Genomic DNA, 14,560 nt, shown 5'->3' with positions numbered 1-14,560 from the left:
CTGTGGCTCCCAAAACCGTTTCAGCAGTTCTCGCTCCCAGGGACAGCCCCTATGATGCGTCAACGCTTAGGCAACTTTTCCATAACAATGCCAATATTTAACGCTACGCCTCTTGATTGATCTTGATGCACGTGAGACTCTCTTGACGGTCACTATTGCCATCTCTCAAGGACTTCAAAACTTCGCCATTGCTTGCGAGGGCGAGAGGTGTGTTATATAGCTGGACTTAGTTGTTTGGTTGGAGGATTATCTGTGGATGGAATCTCCGTTCAACCAACACTCACTCGTTTGTAAAGTAGTCAAAGTAGCTTTCAATGAATTATGACAAAGTGTCTTCTTACGAAATCTCTTTTGCTTTTCGCACTTCTTTTGGATGAACCTGGTAATGATGAAAACTAAGGAAGGAAACATTATGGGTCACTGATTGCACCTCGTCTTAATCAGCGAATATACATCGAATCACTAACCTAAAGATTCCAGAATATCGTACAGAGAAGAAAGGGACAAAAAAAGAGGTCGGTGTCACACCGGTCTGACCGAATATCAGACTTCACTTTGACCAAAGTGTACAGCTTCAAGAAATACACGTTTTCCCCCCAAATCGTAGCAGGCAGCCAAAAGAGGGGGTGAGAGCACTATTGTGATATGTCTTCTTCCTTTGCCCAAGGTGCCTTTGATCCTACGATGACGGTCAATTTTGTTTGGACATACTTACGCAATCCGGATAAGTCTCTTCCAGCTTTCGACAATGCTCTTGTGGCGCCGACTAGCTAGGCCTCAAATACATCCGGGTTCTTTCTACCTCAAATCTATGCTTTCGCTTCATTGACCTTATGGTCTTTACTCGTAATACAGATTTTCTTATTCATGAAGGTTAACCAACAGAACCCTGCAAAGAAAACCGAAAAGAGTGGTACGGGCACACAGTGGAATCGCTGTCATTAGGAAGAAACCAATTTCGAAGCCGCTTGCCAACCTTCGCAGGGTTTAAAGTACAGACTTTGCATCGAGTCATGAGTCCTATTGCTATCGAGACGTACCAGCACGTGACGTCTCGTAATTAGCACTGACTTTTCTGGCACGGAATGCGTATATATATCGTGGCGAGGGTGGAGTCCCTGTTAGTGTGCAAATAACCCTCCGTCCCCCCTGACTGATGCCCGTCTTCGGAATAACATTTTTCCTTGCCAAGCTCCCTCGCCTAGCGCCACCCACAATCAGCGGCTTGGACTTCTACCTACGACGCCGGTCATCAGCTTCACTTTTTGCGCATTTGAGTCGCTGAAATGGTAATTGAAGCAGTCTCAGGGTATACACTTCTTGGCTGACGCGATTGAAATGCAGGCGGACTCAAAGAAGGACAAAAATGCGAACCCAATGCGCGAGTTGAAGATTGAGAAGCTAGTCCTGAATATCTCAGTCGGGGAGTCTGGTGATAGACTCACTCGTGCGGCGAAAGTGCTGGAGCAGCTCTCCGGTCAAACACCTGTCTACAGTATGTCCGGACATCTCTGCGATAAACTTCATGTTACTTGGGAAATGTTGTGCTCATACTATGGATTCCTAAAGGCAAAGCACGCTTCACAGTCCGAACATTTGGTATCCGTCGCAATGAAAAGATCGCCGTGCACGTCACAGTCCGAGGTCCCAAGGCAGAAGAAATCCTAGAGAGAGGGCTGAAGGTCAAAGAGTACGAGCTGAGGAAGAAGAACTTTTCGGCAACAGGCAATTTCGGCTTTGGTATCAGCGAACACATTGATTTGGGCATCAAGTATGACCCTGCGATTGGTATTTACGGAATGGACTTCTACTGCTGCATGTAAGGCACGGCCTTAGTCACGCTATTCTACTTTGCATGAAATCGATACTGACATTGGAATACAGGACGAGACCAGGTCAGAGGGTCGCAAAGCGTAGACGAGCACAAGCGAAGATTGGTGCAAACCATCGCATCAACCAAAAAGAGACGATGAAGTGGTTCAAGACGAAATATGAAGGTATCATTAGGGGTGAGTAAGGGACCCGCGCATATGGAGCTGAGTCGAGCGAAAGATGTGGCTATCTTGAAATAAGATGCATGATCACTAGCTGCTACCAATACCAGATCATCATGCACTTGTGGAGGCCTCATTTGGGTGAGAGCCGTTTAACCATCATTGATGATTTGTGGATTTGATTCAGGGCCTATCGAACTGAGTCTTCCTTTGGAGAGGGCTCGGTATGAACGTCTGCTCTGGAAAATGAGCTAAACGTTTCGTAGTCTGAGCGGATTTGTGACAATGGTGTCACCCTAACGCGAGAGGTTTGACTGGTGTCCGCTTGTGTGTGTACGCCTTCTATGCTTGGAAAAACCCTTCCATCTACCAAATGCCGAAGCAAAGTCGTCCTATGGCGTGCCCCTAACGCCATTTACCTTGAAGAGCCTGCAATGCTCACTTTCCAGTCTTACTTTTATACATTGTGTCGTTCCACTTATCATCAAAATTAGAAGCCTACCACCCCATCAGTCATCAACATCCTCTAATATCCAACCACCATAAAAGCATGAGGAGATGAGACTTACACCACCGGTTTTCCCCGTCGTCGATTCCTTCTGGTCTCCAATCCTCTCGTCCCAATTTGCCGTTCCTAAGCCTTTGCTCTTCTCCACATTCCCAGTCTGTTGATTGCGATCTCCGAGTTTTGACGCTGTGCCCGCTAGTCCACTCGCAGAGCCTCCGCCCGATGAATACCGTCCCTCAATATTAGAAACAGCAGGTGAGTTCATGGGGTTTGGCAAGTAGCCGGCGAACATATAGCCTACACCTTGCAAACATCAATTAGCCCAAGTCAGAGAGATCAGGAGCAAGAAAACGGTGCGAGGTGATTTACCCACGGCTCCGACTCCTCCTGCTATAATTTTCCGGGGATGGCGGCGGAAAGCTGCAGCCATGCTCGAGGAAAGGTGTTGCGGTGAAGGATCTGAAGCCGTGAATGAAGTATCAACAGGCAAATAATGACTGATGTTATGATTACAGTCTCTTTTGTTTGAACGAAGCGAAATGTTCCAGTCAATTTTCCTTATTTAGTGATCTTCAAATTCGCGATCTGCGACGTCATGAGTTGCTCCCTAAATCTTAGCTCCCGCGTGCCGGCCGCTTCCGAGATGTAACGGCTTCTGGGCATCAGATGTGCCTGTTTTCCACCTATATATACAAATAAACATTAAGCAATTCAAGACTTCACATTCAAATGTTGTGGAGGCGTACAAGTCTTTCAGTCACTAATACTTCAGAAATAGCAATTTCCCAGCAGACCACCAAAATCCTACAAGCTGATATCGTTAAGCATACAAACAATCATACACTCCTGGAGCACCAATGCCAAATCAATCATAAGCCAGTCGTAATGTCTCTCCCCGGTGCCATTTCCCTTCTTACCACCATTCATCTCCACCTCGTAGACCAAATGCACTATTGCTCATTTCATAGCCACCGTCGTCCTCATCACCCCTCTCGCTTTCGTGCATCAACCCCCCTTCTAAACCTCATCACTTCGTCCCTTTGGTAAACTTGTTCCACATCCCTCCTATAAAACCGACAGGCGCAGACTGTTCAGCAAAAGACGCCTTACGAGCCTGAGCGTTGGCATCAGTAGAGTTGCGCTTGTGATTTTCGAGATTGGCAAATTTGCTGCCGCCACTGGCAGAAGACTACATATTGGCTCGTCAGTCGTGTACTCGAAAGTTTGAAAGTGGAGGGGGGAAGTGAAAGTAGTACAGGCAGGGGTACAGGCTGGAGAGACTAGGGAGGGTAGAGAGGAGAGTGACGAAGTCAAACTTACACGACGACGGTCCGCGGTGGAGCCGCTCATTGCGTTGGCCATGGAGCCGATGGTGCTCTGGGGCTTGCCGCTGTCAGCCATGGTGATGAGAAGGATCAAGGTGAAGAGGTGATGTTAGGTCTCGTGCTTCTGTTTCACGAGCTGAGATGTCGCGTGCAGGAGAGAAACAATGAGAGATGTTTGGTGGAGAGTTTGTCAGGCGATAGGTCAGTAGACGGGTTGAGGCAGTATTGTTGCTACGGATCGAAGCGGAAGGTTGTAAAGAAAGAAAAGAGCAGGGGAGAACAAGCTTCTTGTCTTGAATTTGGAGGGGTAACACAAGCTTTCATCAAGATAATCGACGTCATGATCCGATTGGCTCCTTTGACCTTGGATCTTGACCGGCAGTAGCCGCGATCGTGAAGTCACGTTCCTATAGTCTATAAATTGTACAGATCTCCAATGGAGCAAGTGGTGACGAGAATCTTTTGCATGTCAACATGATGAATATTGTAGGAAACGAGGGTGCTGGGACATTTATGGCCCAGGGTCCTATGCAGGCTACTTACCCCCCTCTTATGAGCAAGCACTCTTTCGCTAAGCTACCAAGACTTACTTCAAGTGCCTCCAATTGGACGTCGCTGCCACTTGGCCCTGTACCTAGCATTCTGTGGTACGCTATTTCAGAATCTTGCACACCAAATCCTGACTATCCACCGAGTCCCCTTCCTTCACCTGCAATTCGCCAACTTTGCCCGAGTGCGGCGCACTAATAACCATTTCCTATACATAGAGTGTCAGAAATTGCACAGGGCAAGCCAAGAGCTATACCACTTACCATTTTCATTGCACTGAGGACAGCAATGGGGTCGCCCTTCTTGACCTCTCCCTCGTTGTGTACCCGCACTTCGACCACAACGCCTGACATTGGTGCTCCCACCTGGCTGCTATCGCTGCTATCTGCCTTGAGTCGACTGACATTCTCTACTGCCGCTTTTTTGTCCTCGACTGTCACTTGTCGCACTTCTCCGTTCATCTCGTAGAATACCTCTCGCAGTCCCGTGTTCTCAGACAATGGACCGATAGCCAGAAGCTTGAGGATGAGGACCTTGCCTTTCTCGAGTTCAACATGGAACTCCTCCCCAATCTCCGGCTTGGTGAGGAAAAACCGTGTGGGAAGCACACTGAGGTCACCATACTTCTGCACAAATTTGCGGTAGTCTTCGAACACTTTAGGATACATAGCGTAGGAAGCGACATCACATTCGCTCGCGCTACCAAACCGGGCGTTGATGTCTTTCTTGATCTTGGCAAGGTCCAGCGGCTCGAGGGTCAGGCCAGGTCGCTTATCGAGCTTTCTACGACCACGCAAAGCATCCGAACGTAAAGGCTCAGGGAAGCCACCGTAAGGCTGACCCATCAAGCCTTCAAAGAATTCCAAAACGGAACCTGGAAAGTCAAGTTCCTTGGCTTTCTTCTGCACGTCATCATAAGAGAGCTTGTTAGAAACCATGAACTGTGCCAGGTCTCCAACTACTTTCGAAGTTGGAGTGACTTTGACAATGTCGCCCAGCAAGTCGTTCGCTTGCTCATAAGCCTTCTTTGTCTCTGCCCATTGAGTACCTAAACCGAGCTGCGAGGCCTGGAAAATCAAGTTGGTAAGCTGACCACCTGGGATTTCATGTTCGTAAACCTCAGGGTCTGGGCCCGTCAAGCCAGCTTCGAATGGAGAGTAGAGTAAGCGCAATTGAGCCCAGTAGGAATCTATTGCTCGGACTTGATTGATGTCCAAGCCCGGCTCCAGCCCTGAGCCTTGTAAAGATGCTAATGTTGCACCTACGCTCGGCTGAGAAGTCATGCCAGACATACTGTCAGTCGCTGTGTCCACTGCGTCAGCACCGGCGTTCGCACAAGCGACATAGGTGGCAACACCGGTTCCTGCTGAGTCGTGGGTGTGAACGTGAATGGGAATGTCTGGGTATTTCTCCCTGATAGAACCAATCAAGAGCGTGGCGGCTCGCGGTTTGAGGACGCCTGCCATGTCCTTGATGCCAATGACATGAGCACCTAATTCCACAATCTTCGCTACAAGATCGAGATAGTACTCAAGGTTGTACTTCTTATGGGGATTCAGCATGTCACCGCTGTAGCAGACGGTCCCTTCAACCACACCACCGGCTTTCTGCACAGCTTTGATGCCGACTTCTAGCTGATTGATGTCATTTAGAGCGTCAAATATCCGAAAGACGTCGACTCCATATTTCTTTGCCTGTTCACAGAAGTGATATATTGCGTTGTCCGGTAAGGACGAATACGCAACTCCATTGGCGCCCCGAAGTAGCATCTGAAAAGGGATATTTGGAATTGCGCGTCGCATCTTTCGTAGTCTATCCCAAGGATCTTCATAGAGGAATCGCATCGCAACGTCAAACGTGGCTCCTCCCCAGCATTCAAGACTGAAGCAGTTGCTATACGCGTGGCTAGTTTCATTGGCGATATTCAGCAGGTCAACAGTTCGAACCCTTGTGGCCAAAAGAGATTGATGTGCATCACGCCATGTGGTGTCCATGAGGAGACAACCTTTGTAGGCGCGGACAGCTTTTGCAAAGGCTGCCGGCCCCTCCTTGTCGAGAACGGTTTTCCATCCCTCCTTGCACGGAATTGAAGTGTCTATCAAATTGTGGCTCTGATCATATAGCTGAGGCATGATGATTTCTGTCTTGAGCTTGGGTTCACCAATTTGACCCTTGATGCTACTGCCATTGACAGCGACATCTCCCAAGTAGCTGAGCAGTTTCTGACCCCGGTTTTGGCTACCAACAAGAGCAAAGAGCTCTGGCGTATCGTCTATGAAAGTGGTCCAGCAGTTCCCTGCAACAAATGTTGGATGCGTCAGAAGAGATCCGAGGAAAGGGATGTTCGTCTTGACCCCACGGATGCGAAATTCTACGAGGGCGCGAAGCATTTTTCTTCGTACAATTTCGTAGGTCGAGGCTAGACAGGTGCACTTGACGAGCATGGAATCGTAGTATGGTGTAATTATGGCACCAGCAAACCCGTTGCCACCATCCAAGCGAACGCCGTTACCGCCAGCAGAGCGATAGACCTCAATTTTGCCAGTATCGGGGGAAAACCCATTAGCAGGGTCTTCGGTGGTAATTCTGCACTGGATTGCAAAGCCTCTGATGGATATTCGATCTTGGGTAAGACCAAGCTGCTCCAACGTTGCTCCAGCAGCTATCTGTATTTGAGCAGCGACTATATCAATTCCGGTTATTTCCTCGGTTATGGTGTGCTCAACCTGGATTCGAGGATTGATCTCGATGAAATAGTGCCTGTTCTGTTGATCTACAAGAAATTCTGCTGTGCCCGCATTACGGTAACCAACAGATTTAGCCAATCGTACAGCGTCTGCTAGGATCTCGTCTCGAGTCTCTACTGGCAGATCTTTGGCCGGGGCCAGCTCAACGACTTTTTGATGCCGCCTTTGAACACTGCAATCTCTTTCGAAAAGGTGGACTACGTTGCCGGTTGAATCACCGAGGAGCTGAACTTCAATATGCTTAGGCTTGTCAAGGAACCTCTCAACGAAGACGGTCCCATTGCCAAAAGCTGATTTTGCTTCAGACGTGGCCCTCTCGAAGGAATCCTTGAGACCCTCTTGATCTCTGACTACTCTCATACCTCTCCCACCGCCTCCGAAGGCAGCCTTGATGATGATAGGAAATCCATATTGATCTGTGAAGGACTTGACATCTTCGAACTTATCCACCGGTCCCTCCGTACCTGGCACAACAGGCACTTTTGATGCTATAGCAAGTGTTCTTGCTGATACCTTGTCCCCAAGTTTGTTGATTGTGTCCGCTGTTGGCCCGACGAAGACTAATCCTGCCTCCTCAACTTTCCTTGCGAAATCCTCGTTTTCTGAGAGAAAGCCGTAGCCAGGATGTATCATATTAACGTCATGCTCTTTCGCAATCTTTATCATCTCATCTCCTGCCAGATATGCACCGACGGGGGTATATTGCCCTCGTTTCCCAATGACATAAGCCTCATCAGCCTTCTGTCGGTGCGCGCTTAAGCGATCTTCGTAGCTGAAGACAGCGACGGTTTGGAGAGAAAGTTCATGAGCTGTTCTGAAGATCTGTGTTCATCAGAACGACCATTGTTCAGAAAAAATGCAAAGAAACGCACACGAATGGGTATCTCTCCGCGGTTCGCAACAAGAATCTTTTTCAAGTTCATGATGGTGCTGTTCGCCCGCAATCTTGCATGCACAAAATGATCCTTCCCGGAATGACCCTCGTCGAAGTGCTCGTCATACTGATCACGCTGTTTGGCCGCCATTCTGACACTGGGGGACCCAAGACGATTGAGGGGAGATTTTGGTACGGCAAGGTCATTCACCACCAATTGCAGTCTAAGCGAGGCAATGCTGATTCACAAGCTGGATAATATTCCAAAACACGTAAAAAAATCACTCAAATGAACAAAGAGACAATGCCGCCGGGGCCAATAGGTTCGTTCTCTGGAGGGAAGCTGCCGTTGAGGTGGGCATTTGGAGGGTGGGGCCGCCAAGTCCCCGAAATCACTCAAGCTACTCGACTGTTTGCAGAGCGGAAGCTCACTCCGGCGACAAAACATTCCCCCTCTCGGTGGTTGCCTTCTGAATTGTATGTAGGCCAAGCATTTGGCAGCGCATAACAAAGGGAGCGCTGCGTATGAAGCATTAGAAGGTTCTGCTCTATCTATCGAAATACATATGTAGAAGCCAGCCAGTAAGTAGTTGCCCCGACCACCTCCGCACCGAGATGGAAAGTCGCCAAGCTATGAACATCCCCCATCTCTTGTCATACATCACAATTTCCACCTTTACGCCATTAGATATAGAACCAGTACAGCAACGTGCGGGATGACACGCCCCCTAGAACCCGCGGTAGCCAGTAGGTTGTGGCACAATGCCATTTGGTTGAGGTGTGCCCATAGAGCCAGTAGATCCTTGGGTAAGCATCAACCTTGAACCACCGAGGATTGGGGTATTGTCTTCCTCCTTCTGCGATTTCGCCTCCCGAGCCTTGCGCTCTTCGTTGTCCTTCTTAAGGACCTCGATGGTCGATGCCTGCTGGCTCATGTAGTTGATCATGAAGGGCATGCTGAAGTCATTAAGCCCATGGCGCCACGACAACTCCATGACTGTTGGAAGACGAATGAGATCGTAGCAAGCATACAGCATGCCAACATAACATTCCCGACTTCCGATATCAACGAACTAAGGAATGTTAGAACGCGTCAAATAAAACAAAGTCCATAACTTACATAATGGAGAAGCTCTTCCACAATATCAGTCTTACTGGAAATAGCAGCAGTCTCGATCGCGTCCTTGAAGAGTTTGTCCTGCTTCGAGAGGGCAATTGACTTGTCCCAACGCTTGTTCTTGCGATAAATATTGGCAGCAATCTGCCGGAAGAAAACGAGCTCATGTTTTTCCAACCGTGAGGCAAGTTCGACCGCATCATAATTGTCAGAATTCTCTACCGAATCCCGAAGTGTTTTGTAATCTTCTTCCTCAATCAGAAGGTCGTTGATGGCATCATTCACAATGCGCTTATTCTGTGTCTGTACATTCAGAAGGAAGGGTTTGATCAACGGCAGATCATCGGACTTTTGGAACAGCTTGACAACTCGGTTGACATCAATGCGAGGGGTTAGCGCCTGCAACAGATCCGTCAACAGCGACGGTTGCTGCTCTCGGTAGAAGCTCAGGGACTTGTAGTAGATTTCGAGGTTAGCAACCTTCACAATGATGTCCTTGAATGAGTGGTGTTCCCAAGCGTCGGCAGCTCGTTCAATCATCGCCAGCGCAGCGTTGTCAAACTCGTCATAGTGACAGTAGAGAAAGATCAGCTCTGGCCAGAGATGCGCGTCCTCGCAAGAACGAATCATTTTTGGTATGTTGATCCGAGACCAGAAGATCTTGAGATGCTCCATCGTCTTCTCTGGGTGATATTTGGAAAGAGCAGTACCTAGCTCAGTGAACATTCCCATGTGAGCTCGTTCGAGTCCGAGCCCTGCTTCAAGCAACGAGATGAGTTCGTCAAAATATCCTTCTCGTTCGTACTGTTTAACCAGATCTTGCAGTTCCTCCGCATGCACGATTAGATTCAGGCCACAGATCTGCGCAAGTCGGAATTCTTTCTTAGCAACACAAGCCTCATTGACTTGCTTCCAGACCTTCACGCTGTTTGCCTTTCGGGCACACTCTACTGCCGCCTGGTATTCTTCAAGATGAACAAGTGTGGTAGCAAGTTTGGCCCAATTCGAGATGCTCGTAAAGAAAATCTTTGAAGCTTGGTGGTAGCCTTCAGCGTAAGCCTTATCACCTGAAGCTTCAACGTCTGCCACGTTGCTAGCCTGCAAAAAATCCTCCAATTCGTTCAGCCGATCTAATCGAGCATAAGCGAATGCTAAGGCCGTGTCGATTGCAGGCTCGCGTTGAGCCTTTCGGGCCATTTTTAGATACTTGACAAGCTCGTCATCTTTGCCTGCATGAGTTGCAATGTCGATCACCTCATTGTGATTTGATGCATCGTCTGCCCGAATGTAAGAGTCAATCGCATCTCCTACACGAAGGCCATCGAGCTGCGCCTTTGCCACTTTGCTCCACACCTCAGGCAACTCAACTCGCTCAGCGTATTCTTGGGCTCGATCAATGCTTACCACGTGGTCCACGAGCACATTAGTAGCTGCGGTGTGATTATCGGATTTCTTATAGATCTCGAAAGCTTCTTCGAACAAGCCAACAGAGATACACATGTTAGCGATTTCTTCGCCGTTGTAGGCACTGAGATCGTGAATGTAAGTCATTAGACGGCCCTTATCAGCCTTCGCAGCGGTCAGCATGAGTAAGTTCTGGAGACTGCTATTGTCGTTAAATGGTGATGGCTCTAGTATGATCTTTTCAAGGAGCTCGATAAGCTCAGCAGGAAGATCGGCGTCCAAAAACGCTTTGACTGCCACAGAGACCTTCTCAGGCTCTGTTGATTCAGGTACAGCAGTCGAAATGACTTGATCGACGAGGGACCGTCTGTGAACATTGTTGCCGTTCAAGACAAAAGCCCAGATCTCAGAGTCTGCACGCTCCAAGAGATACCGAGCTTGTGCTCGATACATTCCGTTTTCGTTCGTAATATTGATAAGCTCGAGATCATTTTGCCCTTTTCGATAGGCCACATAGGCAAGGTTGGGGTCACGTTTCTCACAGTATTTTCCCACAACAAGTGGGTCATACATGTCATTCTCCTTCAGGAATTTCTCAGGATTGTTATTACTGTCGATATAGATCTTTGCGAGTGCGTTGTAGACCGCTTGCTGTTGGTTGCCTGAAGCTAATGTAGCCTCAAGAAATGGTAGTAAAATTTTGAGGCGATTTCGAGACTCGACTTCGGAGACCAAGTCATTGATAGGAATAGATGCTGGATCTATCGATTGTAGAAGGCTTTTGATGATTGATTCGTCGCAGTCCACATCGAGCAAAGCACCTATCACGAATGGCGTTCTACCTGGGTTGACTCTCTGTACGTAGACCTCTATCGACTTGAACTGCTGATTCTGGTAAAGATAGAGTACCAGGTCATGCACGAAGTTGAAGCGGTCACACACGATGATGAGAGGAAGTTGCTCGGTGAGTCTAGCCTCCTTCAAGAAATTTTTCACTTTCTCAGGGTTGTAAAATTGATTATCACGACATATGCGCTCGACTTCGGGAACGTTGCCGGTGGCCGTAGCAGCCTCAATGTACTTGAAAACGACCTCTTGATCCTCGCTCAAGTTCACAATGCTTCCAAGATAATGATACAACCCTTCCGCAGTCCGGTACTTTTCCAGAAGGGTAATGATACGAATCGGCCCCAATAGCTCCGAGTATTTGGTAGCGATTTGAATAACAGCTGCCAAATTTTGTCGAATGTTGACCTTAAGCATCTCATTGAGGCAGTCCAGGGATTGTTCGAGCGACATGCGGCCAAAATATTCGACTAGCCAGTTGATATCCAGCTTGTCGGTTCTTACGACGTTCCTCTTGATCACTGCTTGGTCGTCTGTATTTTCGAGGGCTCGATTATAAAGCTGGGCGTTCTCGCAGAGCATTGCTATGCGAGCCTTATCGTAGTGGGAGAACATGTTATTGCCCATGATTGCGTCAGCAACTTGTGGTGCGCTCATGAGATTCATCTCGAGCAAGCGTGTCTGCAAGTGACCTTGTTCAGGTACGTTGTTTTTGAGAGCATCTAGTAGGAAGGCTGTTGCTTGTTGAACCATATTTTGAGATTGAAACACGTCTACGATCCTTTCGATATCGACAAGTGGGCCACCTTCATAATTGGCGAGCTGTATGGCGAACTCAGACCCCTTCTCAGGATTAGTCGTCACGATATGTCTGATGAGTTGTGCGTAATCCGGGCGATATCCATTCTGTTCGCAGTAAGGTAGAATCTTTTCTGTTTGACCGGTAGCAGCAAGGCCAGCGACCACTTTGTTCGGGATATTGGCTTTCAGGTATATCTTCAATGCTAGTTCTGGATCATACTGTTGGGCGGCATCGCCGAGCTCCTCTGAACACTCGAGCTTGTTTTCACCCAACCACTTCTCGATCAGATTCTTGCGGCCTTGCGAGAGCACAAGCCGACCAAGCTCGATGCTCTCCAATCGGTTCAACATCCCTTGATCGAGCAATATACCAAAGTACTGTAATAGAGGCGTCAATCCGCGGTCGCCTTGAGCTGGTAGACCTTGGAAGCGCTGTACTGTTTGTGGGGTACGTAAGAAACCACGAGGGGAGTTGGCTGCCAGTTTAGCAGCCTCCTGGTACTGTCCCGATGCGAAAGCTTGCTCAAATTGCTGAGCGTAAAGATTATCTGCGCCTGGAAGACCGGCTCTGGATGCTAATTTGAGGGCAAGTGAGCCTTGTCCGGGATTTTCCAATAAATACGGAATGATTGTATTATCGTCGACGCTGACTGAGAGAACCTGACCCTTGCGATTGACACCAACTATACCCACTGACTCGGCATCAGCAGCTGTTGTGAATATCGTGTCGCTAGAGATGCGATTCATGAAGATGCAGGTAGCCGTTTCGAGGTCGTAGAGGTGTATGAAGCCATACTTTGTTATCATATAGATGACACTGTACCGTTTGGATACTTGCATAGCAACTGGGAAATCATTCACTGCTTCTGCCGGGAAGTACACATCGACGGCTTTCTTCGGGAAGACCGGATTCTGAGGATTGTGGTCAATTTCGACGACGTGCAGTTTCGACGACGAGGCCGTTCGGACAGAAAATGTAAAGAGTCGAGTGTCTGCAGGAGCTCCATCGAGACGGATCGTCCCAAAAGCTGCAGCATGTGCTTCGATCGCTTGGCTGATTCCTCGCTCTTTCGAATATAGCTGCATCGCTCCGACCACACGTCCCTCACGCTGGGTAATTCCTACCACCGCCATCCACTTTTCATCTTCATTCACCCTGTAGTTGATGATTTGGCAGCCCTTTGAACGCAACCTTAGCTTCCAATGCAACGATCAGAAAAGAATACTCACCTTCAAATTTGCGTTCCTCTCGCAGACTTTGATGGGTGATTGCTGGGTCTGGTCATATATGTTCCAATGGTAGACAGACTCGTCAGTGACCAATCCTATGCTATCTTGGCTGATCCATTTCCAGTACACCACGTCTTCACTCATCGTAGTTGACTTGAGCTTTTGCTTCTGCGCCAGATCGAAGATCTGGAGGGTTCGCTGTTGGGCTTTCAGGGCGATAACTTGTCTATCCCAATGCATGATGGCACTATCGGCCTTGATTGGCCGTTTGATTACTTCATTATTGTTCTTAAGGTCGATGATAACCACATCAGGGTTGCCAGGATTGGCAGGATTGTCCTGCCGTACGCAGACATAATGATCCGATTCTAGGGTCTTATTGGTATCAGTATCAGGGCCAACTTTAGGTCGACAACGGGACATGGACATACGCAAGAATTGAAACCTATTGATTTTTGCTATTTTGCAGGTTAGTCGAGGCAGATGAGGCAGCAGTACGAGGGCCACTCATACATCAATACCCTTTGTCGTCAACTAGATGCGAACAACGTATCAGCGTCTAAGGCCTCTCGAAAATGATTTCCAACGATGCGTACCTGCAAGAGCTCCGTGAACTTTATTGGGAGGGCCCTTCGATTGTCGGCCATGTTTGATTTAGAGAGACTTCATCCAGCAACTCCGCGCTTTCCCAAAGCAGAAGACTTAGAGTACGAGTATGGAGGACAGTGAAAGGAACGACACTGCAGCGAGACGCTAATTGCGCGGTGAAGTGTAAAGGAGGTCCGCGTGGTGGCGTTGGACGTTAGTCAATGTGTTCTTCACATGAAAGCTGGCTCCTGAACAACTGATAATTTTAGTTTCACACTTTTGTGCATGTGGTATCTGCAGTCTACCGTACCTCAATCCGCGGAACGGACAGCCACTCGCGTACTGCAGCCACTCGCCAACTGCAACTGGCTTATGGGAGAGGTCGCCTCGTTCAGATCGTCGTTATGCTCCTGCCTTATAGAGCTGGTTTTCAGGCTGCTTACGAAAGGGCCGAAGACTCAGACGCGTTTCGCTGCAATTGAATGGACTGAAAATTACACTGCTGTCTCACATTCACCATAAGGATTCAAAGACTGCTCTATTGCTCAGCTGATGTTCATCTTCGAGAAGGACTGGG

General features: G+C 48.4%; 4 protein-coding genes across 4 annotated transcripts; 1 reads left to right on the top strand and 3 right to left on the bottom strand.

Annotated features, from left to right (window-relative positions):
* Nucleotides 1-1,338: 1,338 nt before the first annotated feature.
* RPL11 (60S ribosomal protein L11) lies at nucleotides 1,339-2,017 on the top strand (the record flags this gene model as incomplete). The annotated part of the gene is made up of 3 exons (XM_044817615.1): nucleotides 1,339-1,495; nucleotides 1,570-1,819; nucleotides 1,885-2,017. The coding sequence occupies 3 exons, from the start codon at nucleotides 1,339-1,341 to the stop codon at nucleotides 2,015-2,017; spliced, it is 540 nt and encodes a 179-aa protein (XP_044664768.1).
* Nucleotides 2,018-2,503: 486 nt separating this feature from the next.
* On the bottom strand, nucleotides 2,504-2,932 carry KY384_009128 (uncharacterized protein; the record flags this gene model as incomplete). The annotated part of the gene is made up of 2 exons (XM_044817614.1): nucleotides 2,504-2,805; nucleotides 2,872-2,932. 2 exons carry the CDS (start codon nucleotides 2,930-2,932, stop codon nucleotides 2,504-2,506), a joined length of 363 nt encoding a protein of 120 aa, XP_044664767.1.
* A 1,547-nt stretch (nucleotides 2,933-4,479) lies between these two features.
* Nucleotides 4,480-8,148, bottom strand: KY384_009127 (uncharacterized protein; the record flags this gene model as incomplete). The annotated part of the gene is made up of 3 exons (XM_044817613.1): nucleotides 4,480-4,584; nucleotides 4,640-7,945; nucleotides 7,996-8,148. The coding sequence occupies 3 exons, from the start codon at nucleotides 8,146-8,148 to the stop codon at nucleotides 4,480-4,482; spliced, it is 3,564 nt and encodes a 1,187-aa protein (XP_044664766.1).
* Nucleotides 8,149-8,725: 577 nt separating this feature from the next.
* On the bottom strand, nucleotides 8,726-14,042 carry KY384_009126 (uncharacterized protein; the record flags this gene model as incomplete). The annotated part of the gene is made up of 4 exons (XM_044817612.1): nucleotides 8,726-9,070; nucleotides 9,118-13,344; nucleotides 13,396-13,840; nucleotides 13,942-14,042. 4 exons carry the CDS (start codon nucleotides 14,040-14,042, stop codon nucleotides 8,726-8,728), a joined length of 5,118 nt encoding a protein of 1,705 aa, XP_044664765.1.
* Between the last annotated feature and the right edge of the window lie 518 nt (nucleotides 14,043-14,560).

Source organism: Bacidia gigantensis, assembly GCF_019456465.1.
Source record: "Bacidia gigantensis strain McMullin 20006 chromosome Unknown scaffold_268, whole genome shotgun sequence".
NCBI classification, from domain to species: domain Eukaryota; kingdom Fungi; phylum Ascomycota; class Lecanoromycetes; order Lecanorales; family Ramalinaceae; genus Bacidia; species Bacidia gigantensis.
Note: the sequence above shows the minus strand (reverse complement) of the source record. Positions and strands in the feature narration are given on the sequence as shown.